The sequence below is a fragment of the Chrysochloris asiatica genome, unplaced genomic scaffold (assembly GCF_000296735.1).
Source record: "Chrysochloris asiatica unplaced genomic scaffold, ChrAsi1.0 scaffold00003, whole genome shotgun sequence".
Taxonomy (NCBI): Eukaryota; Metazoa; Chordata; class Mammalia; order Afrosoricida; family Chrysochloridae; genus Chrysochloris; species Chrysochloris asiatica.
In genome coordinates this window covers 22942256-22961947 of record NW_006408521.1, presented here as the reverse complement: position 1 = coordinate 22961947, position 19692 = coordinate 22942256, and the positions used below count along the sequence as shown (strand labels likewise).

Sequence of the window (19692 nt, the reverse complement as noted above, 5' to 3'; positions counted from 1 at the left end):
CTGACAACAACAACAACCGTCCTCCATGTCTCCAGAAAGTCTGAATTCCATGAGAATTTGAAATCTTTTCTGCATTTCCCCCTTTTGAATAGGATTCTTCTATAGAATATTTGATCAAAAGTTCAGTAATAGCAGCTGGGCACCATCCACTTCTGCTGGTCTCATGGCAGAGGAGGCAATTAGCCATATATTCTATGATCTTCTCCTATTCCTGTGAAATATGTCAGCTTTAGTGCAAATTCACTCTTGCATCAACCAATACTTTTGGAAACATCTGTTATGTGTCATACATATACTGTGATATGCCCTAGGGATGGAAAAAATGAGAATAAAAAAGCACACATTCTGTGCCTTCAAGGGCTTTATAATCTCATGTGGAAGATAAGATGTCAGTCAAGAAATCCATTGTTGTTGTAGTTGTTAAAGGCCATCGAGTCAATTCTGACTGTATAGAGTTTCCAAGGAGCAGCTGGTGGGTTTGAACTGCTGACCTTGTGATTCACAGTCTAGTGCTGATCCAGCACCACACAATTGCCACTGAATTGTGTTATAGAAGAGAGGACTGTGATAGGGAAGTTTGACCAATTTGAAGGAAAAGTTGGAGTTAGTTAAGCAAAGAAGGAAAGAACATTCTAAGCAGAGAGAATGGCAAATACAAAGTCTCTGTGGCAGGAGGGAGCGAGTCAGCATCTGAAATGCCCTGTGGGATCAGACAGGGAACGTGGGGCAAGCCTGGGCTTGGTGGGGAGATGGCAGATCACTGATGCCTTGTAGGTCTGTTAAGGAGATTTTTGTCTTTATTCCAACAATAATGGAAATTCATTGAAGTGTTTAAGTGGGGAGTGACATGAGCCAATTTGTATCTTGAAAAGATCCTGCTGGCTGGACTTAGAGAACAGGTTGGAGAGGAGCCAGAGAGAACATGGGGACTGTAGTTAGGTGACTCTCGGTGCCATGATGGAGGCATGAATTGGTGTTAGCAGTGGTAGATGGCACATGGGCCAGCCTGCAGGTTGGGCTCTGGACATCTGTCCCATTGATGGCTGGTAGGAAAATGTTTTCTTCCCTCACATCTCCCTTTCTGACTGCAAACAGTCAGCTCCGTGGGCTTATCACGTTGCGATTTCAGAGAGTCAATATATACAATTCTGGAGCCCAGGAGGCCTGTCTCATTCACAGCACACCCATGTTTAGTGTTTGGAGGCTCATAGGAAGGGTTCTGGAGGGCCACCTCATATTCCCTTTCAGCTGCTGGTTTGACCACTCTGGGAATGTTCTGGTATCTCAGGGAACCATCGCCAGAAGTGGTTGGAGCTCCAAGTGAAAATGCTTGTGAGGCACAGGGACCCCCCAGAAGACCCTGCAAGGGGCTCCAAGTGTTTATTCCTACAGCTCTAGGAAATCTGAGTGTTTCTTTTGGTTTATCACAAGCACCCAGATGCCTGGGATCAAATCTGCATTTCCTGAGAGGATTAAAAAAATCCTTGGATGTTTTTGTTTTTTCTCTGGTAACTTTGCTTCAGAGGATTTTCTCTGAAGTCTTTCACCGCTGAGGTTTTACTTTCAGGTTCGGACCACACAGGAGCTGATGGAAATTAGGGCCACTTGCCATTAGAGTAGTGTTCCTCCTTGGGGAGGTGGATGGGTGTGGACTCATCAGTTTTGAAAGAGAGAGAACGACGTCTGATTGCTCCAGAGTCTGCCCAAGTTGGGGCTGGTCATTAGCATCCTGGGGCCTGCAGGGAAGTGAGTATCGGGCTCCTCCTGTCCAGCTGGACTCTGCCAGTCCAGCACCAGCTTGAGCAGGGCCTGGGGACACAAGATGGAGTCATGGTCTTTATTATTATTAACAACAGCAGCAACTGTTGTTAATTGCCGTTGAGTCAGTTCTAACTCACAGCGACCCCATATAGGGTTTCTGAGGGTTTACATGTTTGTGGGAGCAGAAAGCCTCATCTTTCTGCTGATGAGTTCAAACCGTCGGCCTTGTGGTTCACAGTCCATGCATTATCTTATGCATCCACCACGCTCCACACGACAGCAATAGTAATAGCTTATAATATATGCAGCTTATAATACTGATATATTGTTGTTGTTAGGGGCCATTGAGTGGATTTTAATTGGTAGCCACCCCACATAACAAAATAGAACTGCTCCATAGGGTCTTCTAGGCTGCAGATTACTAGCCTTTTTTTCCACACAGCCATGGGTGGATTCAAACTGCCAACCTTTCTGTTAGCAGTTGAACACTTAATCCTTTGCATCACCGGAGCACCTGATACTGATTTGTAGTTAAGTGCCATTGAGTTGGTTCTGACTCATAGTGGCCCTGTACAGGGGTTCCTAGAAGCAGTTGGTGGATTTGAACCACTGACCTTGCAGTTAGCAGTCCAGTACTTATTCTACAGTGCCACGCCAGGAGACTGCTACAGAGAGCACTTACTGTACGCCAGGCACTGTTCTTGGTACTTTGCACTGGTAAGTCATTTAAACCTCACTGCATCTTTATCATTGGGGTCCTGGTGTGGCGCTGCAGGTTAATGTGCTGGACTGCAAGGTCGGTTTGAACCGTGGTTCAAGCTCACCAGCTGCTCCTTGGAAACCCTACATAGGATGACTATGAGTCAGAACTGACTCTACAGCATTTAGCAATAACAACACATCTCTACCATTAGCCTCATTTTACAAATGGGGAAGGTGAAGCACAGAGAAATTAAGCAATGTGCCCTAGGTCACACAGCCAGGAAAGGTGGAACAGAAATTTGAAGCTGGGCAGTCTGGCTCCAGAGCCCAAGCTCTTACCCACTGAGGAGAACACATTGATTTCCACCAAGTTGTGTGTGTGATCCCTAATTTTATTGCTTAGGCAGAGAATGTGGTCTTATTACAGGGCTCCGAAGCAAGTATTTCCTGCTCAGTATGTCTAAGTGACTCCTCATCTCTGTCTGAGGAATGACCAGTTGGAGTCAGGGGTAGCAAGGGGGTGGGTTTCAGAGTCCAGCAACAGGAGGCACTGGAATGTAAGGGACATAATGTGGAATCACACAGATCTGGGTTGATTCCCCACCCAACCACCGTGTGCACGGAGAAAGTGCCTCAGTTTCCTCATCAGCAAACTAGAGTGAACAGGACTCACCTCATGGGTTGTTGTGTATGCTTGGAGATGGGCTCAGCGTCGGCACGTAAGGACAAGTACTGAATGTGTGCTCTGGTGGCAAGACCCTCAGGAAGTCCAGGTGAACTTGGATCCTGGATTTTTCCTGAGAAGAGAGGCTGGGAGTCACTTGACCACTCTGGCTGGAACAGTCCTAAGGCCCTGCAAGGTCTCTCAGTGTCCCCAGGCAGTTTGCTGGAGTGTGTGTGCATGTGTGTGTGTGTGTGTGTGTGTGTTTCCATGGCAACACCCAAGGACCACCTGTTGGAGGAATCAGGCACTGGCGAAAAATGACCTCCATGCCTCATTCCAGCAGCCTCTGCTGAGGGTTTGAGGGGAAGTGGCTGGCCTCGGTTGGAAACCTGATCCTGGTGGGCCGCCCTGCGGAGGGAGCGAGGTTTCGATACCCAGAGGAGGTCATTTCTTAGCCTAAGTGGAGAGAAAGCCTTCCAAAGCAGCAGCCTTCACACCCGGGCACTTGGTGAGAGCCACCCCCACTGTAGTTAGCTTCCTCCTGAGAGGAAGGCACTTAGCTCTGGGGTCAAAGGAGCAAGGTTGAGGGACTGGGGGCCTGGCTGTCATGGGGCCTCACAGCAGAAGGGCTTTGCTGTCGGGGTCATCGTCTTCTTTCCCCTGTCAGCTCCAGGGCTTTTCTAGGGTAGGGTGGGTTGGGGGTAGGATGTGGGGACTGCCCAAGTTGGGGCTGGTGTTGCATGGAGATTGAGCGAAAGAACAGTGAGAAGTAAAACCAGTTGCTGTTGATTCCATTTCAACTCATGGTGACCCCATGTGTGCTTCGGGAGGTTCTCGTTGGCTGATGTTTTGGAAGCAGACCACTAGGCCTTTCTTCTGAGGTGTCTCTGGGTGGACTTGAACTGCCAGCCTTTGTTAGCTGTCAAACATGTTAGTAATTTATGTCACCCAGGGACTTCGCAGTGGGAACAGAAGATGCAGACATGTGCCACCATCAGAAAGCCCTTGAGTGCCCCCTACTTTTTCTGTTTAGTGGAAATTTCATCTCAGGGGTTCCTGAGTTTCACTGTAGGTCCTCCTTTGTTTGGACAAGACTTAGAGTTTATCTCTGCCTCAGTTTCACCATCTGTGAATTGGTAATAATGACCAAAGTCAACTGCCTTATAAAATATGATTGCCAATGAGAAGGAATGTACAAATGTTTGTAAAATTCATCAGATTTTTCATGCCCCGTAACCAAGTAATTCCATTTCTAGGAACATATTCTTCCCAAATGCCCACCAAACTTCATGTAGTATTCTTTTTTTTTTTTTTTTTTTAATCTTTTATTGTGGATTATGTGATTGTTTACATAGGAGAACATTAGCTTTACATTCATCCTGTCATATATCGTTTCATTGCCATGGTTACAATCCCCTCCATGCATTATCAACCAACCAAAGAGTATACCCTACAAGCCTGCCCCCCGGTTGTCAGCACAAAGCCCCTCTCCCTCTCTGGGTCTAGAGTCCCCAGCCACTCCATCTGTCCATGTCATCATCTCTGCCTCCATCTCAGGCATCACTGCTTCTCTGGGTAGGGTCCCGCACTCCACTCTTCTCCTTTGATGGTTCCAGGGACCGCCACTCCTCATGCAGTATTCTTGACAACTGAACAATATCAGGGGCTACACATTCAAGAAATGGTCCAGTCAACTGACGGATACTTTATGGCCACTCAGAATCCCATGGAAAAGCACAAGTGGAGAAGAAAAGGGTAGAAAGTTGTAGAAGGAGTGTGAAACTTTTATGCTTTCTTCATTCTTATATTTATGGTGGTGGTGGTTAAGCTGTGGAGTTAGTTCCGACTCATAGCGACTCTGTACAGGGCTTCCGAGGCTGTAAATCTGTATGGGAGCAGAAAGCCTCATCTTTCTCCTGCGGAACAGCTGGTAGTTTTGAACTGCTTGCTGTCCCTGAGGTTAGCAGCCTGATTTGTAACCACTACACTACCAGAGCTCCTTTCTTATATCTACAGAACTTCACAAAGTGCTTAGCAGATAGTAAGTATTCAGTATATATTTACTGAGTGATCTCAGTGCTATAAAAATTGTTTACAAACAAAACAGGCTAGAGAGAAAATATTCCAGCACGTTGATGGTGCTATTTCTAGGTGATGGGATTACATGTAATTGAATTTTTTTTTCCTCTTCAGGATATGGAAAAAAATTCAGTGATATGCATATATTATTGCTATTTTAAAATACAATAACTTTAATATTATATTTATAAAATATAAGTGTATTGTTTTAAAAAATTAAGCAACCAAAAAAACTATAAAAACATAGCTAAAGTCATTTCAAATCCTAAAATTAATTAATATGTTACCAACAGCCCCCAGCTAGTTCATCCTGCCCACGTATCTGTATGGATTTGTATGTGTTTTTACATAAGTGGCCTCATAGAATATAGATGGTCTTGTAGCCCTTGTTCCTCAGAATGTATCATGGGCAGCTTTCCTTATCAATAAAGCCAGATATATACCAGTGCAATGAACCTGGTGGTGCTGTAGGATAAGCAGTGGACTGCTAACCACAAGGTTGGCAGTTCAAACCCACTAGCCATTCCAAACCCACCAGTCATCCCATTTGAGAATGATAAGTCTTTCTGCTCCTGTAATTTATAGCTTTGGAAACACTATATAGGTGGCTATGAGTCGGAACCAAATCAATGGCAATGGGTTTGATTTCTTTCGTTTGTTACCAGTGTAAAGGGCTGTATAGCATTCATTCTCACAGATATGCTTCCAAATGATGTTCTGGTGATATGCACCAAAGTTGATAAACATTTTTGCTCCTATAATCAGTGCTGGAATATTTTTATAATGAAAACAAAAAACAAAAAACCCCAAACAACCAAAAATTCCTTTTAGTTTGAGGTTTGGGGATGAACTTTTTTTTTTTTAATTAAGTTTTAATTATGAATTGAGTGATAGTTTACATGGGAGAACATCAGCTTTACATTCATCCTAATCATTTGACAGTATTTGCTTTCATTCTCTCTGTTTTTTTTTTTGTTTTGTTTTTATGTACACTGAAGCATTCGGGAATATATAACCATTCAAACAACAAAGGGCATACCCCATAAGCCTGCCCCCCGGTCACTATCACACAAACCCTCTCCCTCCCTGAGTCCAGAGTCCCCAGTCGCACCATCTCTCCACGTCATAGTCTCTGCTTCTATTTCTGGCGTTGCTGCTTCCCTGGGCAGTGTCCCTCACTCCACTCTTCTCCCTTGATGGTCCCAGGGTCCTCCACTCCTGGACTGCAAGATCAACCACTCTCCTCCTTTTGTTACAAAATGTCTACCTTTATATTTGCAACACTGACAGTCCTGATAGCAATTCACTATTGAACCACAAGAGTCTTATCCCTATCTCCTTTCATCAGCTCCATCCAGACAGGTTGGAAACCACTCAGTGGAGATTCTACCTTCCCCCAGCACCCTCTGGAGCTAGGCTCCCATTTGAAAGCTGGTAAGCCAGTCATTTCAGGCCTTTGTAGCTCCCCCATTGTGGGTAGCTAATGTTTAAGTTTCCCATCCCTCTCAACCCTATGTATCGAGGGGGTGAGAATGATCCTCTCAGTAAAGATTCATTCCTTCTTTTGAGCTACTACATCCATAAGTATAGGTCAAGTTCATAAAATTGTAGCAGATTACTCTTTTTTTTTTCCTTCTTCTTTCTTCCTCTAGTTGAGTTCTGATCATCAAGCCATTGAAGCCAGGTCAAGTGGGTACTATCTGCAAATATGGGTGTTCTTGTGCATCTCCCCTCACTTCATATCAGCTGGACACTTCACTCTCCACTCTAGTCCTCTGTGGTCATGTCCCTGGGTCCAGGAGTCCCCAGGTCTCGCCATACTGCTGGCCAACCAGGTCTTAACCCAGGTTGACAGGAGTCTACTGAACATGGTCGGACTTAGCTCACAACTTCATTGCTGTTTTTCCCCCCACTTCCCCTTATTGGTTGATCAACGTGGTCGCCAGCAAGACCATATGCCTGTTTGTGTATTCCCCTTGAGTCTCAGTCTTGGAAGGGGGTTTGCCATGAGGGGACTTGACCGCTTGCCTTGATGACTCCCAAGCGAACAACTTGCTTGTTCTTGTAGTAGTCAATCAGACTGCCATTATTGTTTTTGATTTTTCCTGCTGATCTATCTTTCAAGAAGTATCTTTTGTTCTTCTAGACATTCCCGGCTGGTCTGCTTGTCCATTTAAGTGGAAATTTCCAACTCAGAAGATTCTAGATGGAGACCAGGATTCCACCTATGGTCTTAAGCAATGCAAATGCTCGCAGGAAGCTTCTTGAGGCCTGCCTGTTAAGGGGACTCATTTTAAAGGATTTCATAACGATGTTCTTGAGTGTTTGCAGAAGGAGCAGATAGGGGTGCAGCGTAAGTGAGGTCCTGTGGTGGTGGTTTCAGAGAAGAATATTTCATTTAATTGAAAGAGACTTTTACATTGAAAAAAGCTGTCTCACAATGGGAAGGGGTCCTTTCTGCATCCAGGGTAAGGATGTGGTCCAGCCTGAGGCTCTTGCCAATAGTTACATAGTGTGGAGAGACCCGCAGCCCCTTGGAAAGAGCCTGTTAGAAAGGAGAGGAGAAGCATAGATGTTTTTCCAGCTGTTCCCAAGAATCAGAATTCAGGCCCATGGGAGGGGCAGGGAGAGCAATGATTGGTGAATTATGGACCCGTCAACTTGGAGAGGCAGTATGACCTGGTAGAAAACACCTGGGCTCGAGGGTCAGGCAGCTTTTTTCTTTTTTAAGTGTTTTATTGTGAATTATGTGATAGTTTACATGGGAGAACATTAGCTTTACATTCATCCTATTGTATATCGTTTCATTGCCATGATTACAGTCCCCTCCATGTATCATCAAACAACCAAAGGGTATACCCCGCAAGCCTACCCTTTGGTTGTCAGCACACAGCCCTCTCCCTCTCTGGGTCTAGAGTCCCCAGCTGCTCCATGTTTCCACATCATCATCTCTGCCTCCATCTCTGGCATCACTGTGTCTCTGGGTAGGGTCTTGCACTCTACTCTTCTTCCTTGATGGTCCCAGGGACCTCTGCTTCTGGACTGCAAGATCAGCCACTCCTCTCCTTTTGTTACAAAACATGTGTCTTTAAGTTTTCAACCCTCACAGTCAGTCTTGATAACAATTATTCACTATTATACCACAAGAGTCCTATCCCCATCTCCTTTCATCAACTCTGCTCAGACAAATTGGATACTACTCAGTGGAGATTCTACTGTCCTCTGCACTCTCTGGATCTAGGCTACCTCTTGAAAGCTGTAAGCCAGTCACTTGTAAGCCTTTGTAGCACCCCAATTTTGGGTAGCCAGTGTCCAAGTTGCCCATCCCTGTCTACCCTGTGTACCTGGGGATGGGAATGATCCTCGCTGTAAAGATTTGTTTCCTCTTTTGAGCTACTGCATCCATAGGTTTAGCTCAAGTTCATCAAATTGTATCAGATTACTTTTTTTTTTCTTCTTTCTTCTTCTAGTTGTATTCTGATCATTCAGCCACTGAAGCCAGGTGAAGTGGGTATTATCTGCAAGTGTGGGTGTTCTTATGCATATGCCCTCATTTATTACCAGCTGGACACTTCACTCTCCACTCTAGTCCTCTGTGGCTATTTCACTGATTCTGGGCCCAGGAGTCCCCAGGTCTTGCCATACTGCTGGCCAGCCAGGTCTCCACCTAGGTTTATAGGAGACTATTGAACGTGATCGGACTTAGCTCACAGCTTCATTGCTGTTTTTCCCTTCATTTCGTCTCATTGGTGACCAATGTGGTCATCAGGGTCAGGCAGCTTTGGGTTCAGATTCCTACTGTGTCATTTACCTGCTGGCAACCTTGGGAAGGCACATTACCTCTGTGAGCCAGATTAGCTTACCTCTCAACTGGGCATGGTAAGTACTTTCAGTGTTGTCTGGAGTATATGGAAGCTGATAACATTTGCTATTATTTCTAGTGGAAACCACGTTAGTACATCATCTAGACCAAACCTATGAGGGGGCTTCAAAAAGTGTGGAAAAATGGGATTAAAAAATAATGCAATTTTCCACAAACTTTCTGAAGGCCCCTCATACATTCTATTCCTAAACACTTTTTAGATACAGTACTTAGTTTCTCCAAGTAACTTGGACTTGGGTTAGACTTGTAGCTATATACAGTTACTAAGTGAGAAGAGCGGGCTGCCAATGGATATGGTGTATGCATATGGTGGGGTGGGGTGACGGGGGAGAGGAAGAAGAGGAAATGGAGTGGTGTGAACTGGAAGCCTCCACAGGGAGACAGATTAGATGCTGAAGGTGACAGCTGGGGATGGTGCTTGACCTGGGAGATTCCAGTGTATGTAACTCAGTGGAAGAGCTTTCTAAGAAGTCAAGTGCCTGACTCATAGACGAACAGCCTTGTGGCTGAGCCAGCAGCATCCTGTGAAGTGACCCAGCCGAGGCTGGATGAGCTTCTCTGAGATGGGCTGGAAGGTAGGGCCAGACTGCCTCGAAAGTGAAGTCCATATCCAAGGTGTCCCACGGATGATGGGGGAGGACCAAAGGAGGAACAGATGTGACTTTGGATGGGAGGGGGAGGGGAAGCCCAGAGGCCTGTGATGTTGTGAAGGGAGGAGCCCTGGTAGCTTTGGGCCCTGGTGCTTCATCTGGGCATTTGGCTTGCCCTCCCTTCCTTGACTCTGCCCACCCTGCAGGACTGGCCTCATGGCAGGCTCCTACATGGACCCTTCACTGGCTCCATTTCTCTTCTGCTTGCTTTTTCAGGCCCTCTGTGGTCTGCACCTACCTTTCCCAGCCCTGTTTTCTGTGGCTCCCAACTTAGCATATATGAATCCTCCAGCCTCACTCAGCATGCTCTCCTACTCCAGCTGTGCTCGAGTCCCACTTCCTCAGCCCCCTTAAACTGTACAGCCCACCCTGCTTTCTGTGCTCAGAAAGTGGGCAGCTTTCAGGAGCCAGTATCACCCAGGTGACAATGGTGTGGGTATCACAGGAGGCTTTGCAATCTCAGGCCGTGCGCTTTACTTTTTTAACTAGTTTAAACATCAGACTACCCCTCTGAGGCAGACACAGTTCCAAGAGGATTCTACCTAAACAACTTCTCTAATTGGCTAGTTTCCAAACTAGTCTGAGCTCTTTCAGGCAAAAGCCATGTTTCTCCCAGAAACAAGCTCCATGCCCCCTGTTGGTTGAACATGTACTGCAAAGAAATGGTGACTTGTTGGGTCTCTCAACACAGACTCGAGGCTTTGGTGGCTTGTCTGGGAAGCCCTTTTCTGAGACATCTGACTTGAGTCAGATGGCGAGGGACCCTGAAAACTGAGTCCTTGGCCTGGGGACCACCCTGATCATCTCACACCTTCCTTCTGTCTTTTCCTCCACCAGGGAACTTAATGGCAACAACATCACTCGGATCCATAAGAACGACTTTGCGGGGCTCAAGCAGCTGCGGGTGCTGTGAGTATTTGCTGCTGTGTGTGCTCCTCAGCTCCCTTCTGCTCCATCTCCTTGTGGATTTACACAGAGCCCTGGTGGGGGCTGTAGGCTGGCAGGGTCCCTGCCTTGTGGAGTCAGTCTTGGGATACTCTGGAAGGTTGGGGGGAAGTGAGGCAGAGTTGATAGTGAGTTCTCACCCAGAGTCCATTCATTGGCTATTTCCTGGGGGCAAGGGAAGACCAGGTGGCCACAAGGCATCTTTGGACCTCCAGAGTTCTTTTGAACTGGAGCCTCAGAAAGACTCCCTAGTAAGGCCGTAATCCTCTAACTTTGGGCAGTTGATGATAGAAGTGACTCCCCCTGGGTGCTTGACAGTGACAAATATTAAGGGCGATGGGCACAGCTCTGTTGCGTTCGGCTGCTTGGCAGCAAATGGGCACTTGTCTTGTTTGGTTGGGCAGAGTGGGTGAGGAGCAAGTGGAAGGGGTTGGGCCTCCCATACCCCCTGCTCTGCTGATCATGGGTGCAGGGCAGCTGCATGCATGCATTTTAGTGCAGGATCAGGGAAGAATCACATTTCTTTATTTCCTTTGCATCAACTCAGCTTTGACTTTGAGCCTCTGTCCCACTCAGCTGACAGGAAGTTTAACATCAGACAACTGGGAAGTCCCTCACCCTCTACTTCAGGGGTTGTGTTGGGGCTCTAGGGACCCTCAGTTCTTTCAGAATGACTGGCTTTGCATGTATGGAGTCTGCTTGTCTTTGGAGGAATGGGGGACTTTTTGGCCAAGCCTTTTGGAGGTCAGTGCTGCCAAGTCACTGGGCATGGGTCTGCTCCAGAATCCTGACTTCTGACCCTTCCTAGGGGATCTCTTCTGGGTCTAGGAGAATTCCCCCCTCCCCCCAGGTGACTCCCTCATACCTCTCCCCCTAGTCCTCCAACAGAAGCTCCTCAACAGCCCAGGGTTCTGAAAACAAAGCAAAGGAAGAGAAGTATCTTGTGGCAGCTGCTGTCTCCTGCCTTGCCCAGACCTTGTCTTAGGCCCAAGTGAAAGAACATGCTTGAACGGGAAAAGGGAAGGGGGAAAATAGACTTTCTCAAAAATGATCTATTTTGGAATTGAGTGGAAAAACGCTGCCCTAGATGCTGGGTTTCAGGGCACGTTGGCTGTGAGGAGCTGCAGACTCTCATGGAGCCAGGTGGTTCCATTGATGTGGCACCCTGCTTGTGTCTGAGGCAGAGTGGGGGTGCAGGCAGAAGGGGTGCTGTCTGTCAACTGTAGAGTGTATTTGCTGCATGGGTGGGCTCTGCTCAATTGGCACCTGCTCCCTTCCCTAGTAGTGGTCAGTGTCCCCCTGCTCTGTCCTTTGGATATGAGCCCTCTGGGCTTGGGAGGGCTGCCTGCTGTGGACATGGGCTTCCCAGAGCATGCCTTTGGAGCCATGATACTCGTATCCTGTGACCTTCTACCTGACACACAGCCTAAGGGAGGGTCAGGGGACACCAGGGCTAGAGGAACATTTTGCTGTCAGGGGTGGGTGCTGAGGAGACAGTGTTGGAGAACTGGTAAAATTATGAGGAAATGTTGTCCTCTCAGACTGGGATGAGGGAGTCTGTAGGAGTCCTCACCCTCTCCTGCTTCATCCCTCGCCAACGTGGCCCTGGAAGTATTTGCCTCTGCTCTTCCCTCATGCCAGCTACTTCTAGGAGTCCTGGTCCAACCCTCTGTAACCATCCTGTCTTGTTTTCCCCAGGCAGTTGATGGAGAACCAGATCGGAGTGGTGGAGCGGGGCGCTTTCGATGACATGAAGGAGCTGGAAAGGCTGTAAGGATCTGTGGGGCACAGGCTGGGCTGTGTGACTGTGCAGTCGGGGTAGACCCTCTGACAGCAATGGGGGGCATGTGCAGAGAAGACCCCCCTCCTGTGTCGGGGTAGACCCTCTGACAGGAATGGGGGGGCATGTGCAGAGAAGACCCCCCTCCTGTGTCGGGGTAGACCCTCTGACAGGAATGGGGGGGCATGTGCAGAGAAGACCCCCCTCCTGTGTCGGGGTAGACCATCTGACAGGAGTGAGGGGAGCGTGCAAAGAGCACCCCCCTCCTGTGTTGGGGTAGATCCTCTGACAGGAATAAGGGGCATGTACAGAGAGGACCACCTCCCTTGTCAGGGAAGAGCCTCTGCCAGGGATGAGGGATGTGTGCAGAGAGGACCCTCCCTCCTGTGTTTTCTGGATTTCCTATGATGAGTCTGTAATTATAATTATAGCTGCTGTTGATTACCTTACTTTGTGCCAGGCACCAAGATAAGCTCTTGGCCCCACTGTATCTCATTTAATCCTTAAAACAACACTGTGCTAAGTGATAGTCTGTGATTCAGAAATGGAGGCTCATAGAGGTTAAACCACTTGTCCAGAATCGTCCAGTGATTACTTGGAAGAGGGCATTAGAACCTGGGTCATTTTGCCTCCAGAGCCTGGGCTCTGAATGGCTATGGTAGACATTTTTCTGTGAAAAGAAAAGAAGATATTAAATAAAGAGGAAACAGGATGGTTGTCTGATGGCCCTCCTGCAACCTGGGGAAAAAAATCAAGGCAATTTTTCCAGCCCTAAACGAGGTGATGAGCTCACAGCTAGAAGAGATGTTTAGTCCTGGACTTAGAACAAAATACCTATTAATGACTTAGTCATGTGGGGCTGATTTGGACTTAGCCCATTCCAGCTCCAGCTCTGGTGCTGCCAGGCCCTGGAGGAAAAGAAAAGGTGGGCAGAGGGCAGGGGCCTGGACATGACCGGTGGTGCTGCCACCACCACCCAGGGTGTGGCAGGCTTGTCCTTTTTGAGTCACGACTTTGTCAACGCTGTATCCCTTGGCTCTTATTGCTAACTGAAAGGTTGGAGGTTCAAATCTACCCAGAGGTACTGCAGAAGAAAGCCCTGATGACCTGCTTCCAAAAAATCTGCCGTAGGAACCCTTAAAGAGCACAGGTCTTCTCCTCTGCTGCACATGGGGTACCGTGAATTGGGTCGATGCGACAATTGGTTTTGTCCCTTTTGTCTTTTCCTGTTCTCTTCTTTAAGGGTGGGTCACCAGAAACTTCACACCTGGCAGTTATTCTTGGGGTGTCTGATCACTCTATCTGTGGGTACACATCATAAATGGTGTGACTCCTTTGTAAGGGCCAGTTCTTTTGCCGCCTGCCCGCCCATCTGATTTGCCAGAGACCATTAAAGTTGGTTGATGTGGAGAGTTACCCAAAATGATGAATACCTTAAGCATTTTATTCAAGTTAAAGATGTTAATGTGCATTTCTTCACTCTCATCTTTCTCTCTCTCTTTTTTCTCCCGAACCTTTCTTTTAAGCATGAAACACTGATTAGAGTTCTGTATTGTTTTCCTTGCCTACCCTTCATACATTGACCTTGGTTTCGATTTTTGGTTTCAGTTTCTTTAAAGTGGAGTGAGGTTTTTAAATGCCCCTTGGAAACAATCCAGAGGGAGAATTCTGGATTTTTTATGACCCACTTCCCCTCCCCAGTCTTAATTTAACAACCCTTTAATTATCAGCTTTCCTTGATTGAATCGTTCTAAAGCATTCAACTTAGTTTTCATGGAGATGGTTCTTTTCACGTTACTATTTTCTTCGTTTACGTAATAGTTAATTAAATTATATAATTATATGTACCTCTGGCACAAACAGGAACAGATATAACTGGTTTTTTGTAAGTACAACACAAATGTAGAAGCAGAGAGTGAGTGGGGTCTTGCTGGGCATGTCTCTTGTTTGGAGGGAGTAAAATGGGAGGGGTTGGAAGGAGAGGTTGGTGTGAAGCATCAAAGGCAGCCAGGATAGGGAGTAGGGGAGGCAAGCTTGGAGACCTTACTTCAGCAGCTGAGTGATGGCCTGGGCCTCCCATTTCCTCATCTACAAAGAGGGACAACTCAGCAAAATCAACAAATATATCTTGAGCACCAATATATATTTGGGATGATGGTGGTCAAAGCTTCTTGTGGGGTTGTTGCAAGGAGGAGGTAGGAGATATGAACAGGAGTGAAAGGCATACAAATTATAGTTCAGGCAAAAGAACCCCGTGTTTTCATTCCCCTTTTCCTCTGCTGGTGAAGCAGTGCCTATAAGGCGCTGATGGCTGTGCTTGGCACACCATAAGTACCAGTGATGGCTGCTAGCCACTACTGTAGTTATTATTCTAAGTTACCTGCATTTTCTTCACCCAGCTGCTGCCTCCTTTGGGGTCTTGTATTTTTAAACTTTAAAGTAGGTATCAAATCCCTTTTCCTCCTAAATGTTTATCAGAAATCAAAGCCAGAAAAATGAGAAAGTCTTGGGGGAGGGGTAAACAAAACAAAAATTAATTAAGTTTTGTTTTTGCCAGGCAATGTAAATACAGGATTAATTTATTGGATGGAAGTTAAGGAACTTGGAGCGATCTGATGTTGACTCTTATTGCTTTAAGGATTATATTGGTGGTCTCTTTTTCCCAAAAGGCAATGATGTGTTTCCCTAGAAGACTGCCCTTTAGATTAAACTTCTTCTAGCCCATCTCCTAAAATTGCAGCTCTAATGATCTGTCCCTAGCTGGAACATGGAGGTCTCTAAACTGGTGGCACTGACCTATTAGATGAAGCATGACCTCCTAGGAATCCACCACAGACCAGTACTGCTGGCCACATAAAATAAAGTTTCTTCCCTCCCTTTCACCCAAAAGAAAACGTTTGCTGAGATTGTTTATTATAATTTAGAACTGTTAAAGGAGATCTTTGTGTGTAACTTAAACTGTGCCCTAGACTTTAGTACCAGGACTGTGTTTTATATTACTGCTTTTCAAACTTGAATGTGACTGCAAATCACCTGCAGAGTTTGAGAAAAGGAAGATTTGGATTCAGCAGGTCTGGGGTCACCTGTTATGAGTCATGTGTGTCAGAGTAGAACTGTGCTCTGTGGGCTTTTCAATAGCTGATTTTGGGGGGAAGTAAATTGCCAGACCTTCTTTTGAGGTGCCACTGGGTGGACTTGACCTTCTAACCATCATTTAGCAACTTAGTGCTGGTGGTCTGTGGACAACACTGAGTATCAAGGGTTTGTGCTTTCTAGATGTCACACTTCCGTAACTGGCCTGAGGTGTTGTGTGGTAGAAGCTAAAAAGGAATTGTTAAATTTGAATGTTGTCACTGTTGTTTTTAAGGAGCCCTGGTGGCACAGTGATTAAGTGCTCAGTTGATGGCTCAAAAGCACCAGCCACTCTGCAGGAGAAACATGTCCATAAAGATTTACAGCTTCGTGACCCTGTGGGAAGAATATTGGATAGACCAGGCACTGCCAGGAGAATTACAGCTAGAATGCTCCTTAGAAGTGAGGAAGGCGAAACTTCATCGCATGTACTTTGGACGTATTCTCAGGAGGGACCAGTCTCTTGAGAAAAACAGCATACTTGGAAAAATAGAAGGTCCATGAAAAAGATGAAGAGCTGCAATGAAGTGGGTTATACAGTGGCTGTAATTTGTGCTCACACATAGCAACAATTGTGAGTCTGGTGTAGGACGGGGCAGTGTTCAGTTCTTTTGTACGTAAGGTCCATAGGAGTCAGAACCAATGGCACCTAACATTATTAAAAAAAAAAAAAAATGAAATAAGTATTTCTTATTAGATCCTGGACTTCAGTATCAAAGGGATTAGTTGTTTAAAGTGGGACAGATGAATTTGGTTAAACATCAGGCCACATTCCAGAACCAGACTTTCCACTCCTGCTTTGTGTTTATGGTGGTGGTGGTGTGCCTTGGAGTCGATGCTGACTCTCAGAGCAACCCTGCATAGGGTTTCCAAGGCTGTAAACCTTTATGGGAGCAGAAAGCCTCATCTTTCTCCTGCAGAATGGCTGGTAATTTTGAACTGCTGACCTTGAGGTTAGCAGCCTGACTCATAACCACTATGCTACCAGAGTTCCTTTGTGTTTATAGCACTGAAAAATTATTTGTCCACTAATGGGGCTATAAATGTTATGAATATACTGTTGTTGTTATTAGGCACCATTGAGTCAGTACTGACTCATAGCAACTCTGTGCACAACAGAACGAAACACTGCCTGATTCTGGGCCAACCTCACAATTGTTGCCACGCTTGAGCCCATTAATGCTGCCACTTTGCCAATCGATCTCGCGGGGGGTATTTTCCTCTTTTTCTCTGACCCTTCACCTTACCAAAAATGATACCCTTCTCCAGTGACTGGTCCCTCCTGACAATATGTCTGAAGTATGAGAGATGAAGTTTGGTCACCCTGGCCTCCAAGGAGCACTCTGGCTGTACTTCTTCCAACACAGATCTGTTGGTTATTTTGGCAGCCCATGGCACTTTCAATATTCTCCTCCAACACCATAACTCAAAAGCATCAATTCTTTTACGGTCTTCCTTATTCACTGTTCAGCTTTTACATGCATATGAGGTTATTGAAAATACCATAGCTTGGGTCAGGTGCACCTTAGTCCTCAAACTGACATCTTTGCTCTTCAACACTTTAAAAAGGTCTTGTTCAGTAGATTTGCCTAATGCAATACATTGTGTGATTTCTTGACTGCTGCTACCATGAGTGTTGATAGTTGATCCAAGAAGAATGAAGTCCTTGACAACTTTCATCTTTTCTCTGTTGATAAGAATGTTGTTTATTGGTCCAGTGGTGCAATTTACATTGAGATACAATCCATATACTACTCAGCCATTAATTACAAAGGAATGTATGGCTCCTCATCCACTTTTACCCTATGTCCTACTCATGCTAGATTTGGGCAAAGCAAGGGGCCAGTAAAGGAACAAACATGGCTATAGCAATGTCCAGCAAGGGGATAGGGGTTACCCGGTACAGATATCAGGAGACCTTTGCATGACTTTTCAATTTTAGTTGAAATTCTCTCCTTGGCTTTTTTATGTGCCTCCAGAGTAAATTTCCAGTACTCATCAATGCTGGAGTGACAAGGAAAAGGAGGAACTGATTTGAGGTGGAAAGTTTTTTTAAAGACATAAAAACCAAGCCAAACCCTCTGTCAATTCTGACTCGTAAGGACCCTATAGGACAGAATAGAGCTATAGGGTTTCTGAGGATCTCTAGCTTTATGGAAGCAGATAGTCGTATGTTTCTCCCTTGGAGTGGTTGGTGGGTTTGAATCTCTGACCTTTTGGTTAACAGCTCAACACTTAACCACCAGGGTTCCTTTTCAGACATCAAGAGCTGTAAATTTCAAAAATAAGTAAGAATAGGTGAGAATAAATCAGAGTCTTTTGACTTTGTGAAAGATTTTTCAGGAATATTTAATTCAGCAGTCTCATCATGGGAACATGATTTCTGGATAAGTCATGATTTTGGGGGACAGACCAAGAAGAAGAGGCTTCTGGGGAGCTGAAACAGATGATGATTCAAATGGATTTGATCACCCATCTGTTGATGGTTCTCTGGATGGAAACTCAGACGTGTTAGTAAATGGGTTTGAAAGTAGATGGGAAGCTCAAGTGTTGGTACTGCAACTATGCCAACCAAGGAATCACCCAGTTTATTGAATATATTAGAATCCACACAAGGGAGAATTCTATGTCCATTGGCATCTGCTTATGAATGTCATCTGGAAGCCCATGTGTGTTCCCATATTGGAGAAAAACCACACACTTGTGAATTGTGTTCCTTCCACTGAAGTGATTGAAGTACTCTGTTCTAGCATCAAAGGCACGAACATAAGATGGTACCAGTTAGAGATACTAAGTCTTCCATGGGCAGCAAAAAAATGTGGGGGATTTTACAGCAGAAAACGAACACTCTGGGATGTAGCAAAAGAGCACGAATCCGTCTTCCATGGTGATTCAGAAACCAGACTATCTTAATGGTTTCACCAAGGAATTCCCAAATGTTGAGACTTAATCCTATGAAAGTCTGGTGAAAACCACACCCACTGTTGGCACACTAAGAGACCTCCCCAAGATTCATGGTTGACAACTCTTTAACTCAGCTCTTGACTCTAGCAGAATGGTTGTCCAGTAAGCCACCAGAATACCAAATTCCCGCAATCCCCAATGAGAAGCCTTTCAGGATCAGCAGCCCTTTGCTCAGCAAGAGTTTTTGTGTCAGCAGATATTCTTCAGAGCTCCTCTTGCACAAGCATTGCCCCTCAGCCATCATATAAACCAAGGAACTTTAGTCCAGTGGTAGGTCAGAGCAATGAACCACGTGTCCACATGAATGCTCTTAGAGGAACATAGGAAACAGCCAGTCTGGAACTCCAGTTCCAACCTTGCTGGTCCAGGGTCCTCAGCTTCCACACCACCTCCACCACTATAGCATGTAGTTTGCAGGTAATGTCAAGGATATGGCAGTCCTTCTCAGTGTAATACATGTGACTGTAAATGTGAAAACAAGTATGATGTTGCCTATCATTTTGCAAGATAACCAACACCGATGGAAAACAATCACATCATACTTTGTTTTTGTCGTTTTGTGAACATTATTGATTTATTTGGCCATCTTTAATTAGATGTCAGTGAGTCTCTGGGTGGCACAAACAGTTAAGCGCTTGACTACCAGCTGAAAGGTTGGCTGTTTGCACCCACCCAGAGATTTCTTTGGAAGCCATGTCTGGTGGTCTGCTTCCAAAAGGTCATAGACTTGTAAACTCTGGGGAGCGATTCCACTCTGCACACATGGGATTGCCATGCATTGGAATCAACTCTACAGTGACTAACAACACAATAAGATGTTTTCTAATATCAAGTTTATGTTACACAGAGTGCATTTAAACTTCATGCTTGTTTACAAAAATAAGACTTGTTAAATTAACCTAGAGCCATTCTTTTTGAATAGGAGACTATGGTTTTTATAATATTGTTAGTGTAATAACTAGCTCACTCTGAAAAGTAGCTTAGACAAATAATTAAATATATTGTTACTAAAAATGCAGTTCTTATAGTTCTCTGTTGATCAGCATCGGAGGACATTCAGAAGCAACATGTGAATTGTCTTGTATTCTTGGAGGCAATTTCCTCCCTTTTTCTTTCTCTCTCTCCCTTTTTT

The 19692-nt window shown here is 45.6% G+C and overlaps 1 protein-coding gene and 1 pseudogene across 1 annotated transcript in view; both read left to right on the top strand.

Annotated features, from left to right (window-relative positions):
- The window catches only part of SLIT1 (slit homolog 1 (Drosophila)), a 220951-nt gene that overhangs the window by 18029 nt on the left and 183230 nt on the right, over nt 1-19692 (top strand). Inside the window, exons 2-3 of the mRNA XM_006831197.1 lie at nt 10577-10648; nt 12383-12454. Of these exons, the coding sequence (XP_006831260.1) occupies nt 10577-10648; nt 12383-12454 (144 nt within the window). The remainder of the gene's footprint in view (nt 1-10576; nt 10649-12382; nt 12455-19692) is intronic.
- On the top strand, nt 13415-18808 carry LOC102820810 (annotated as a pseudogene).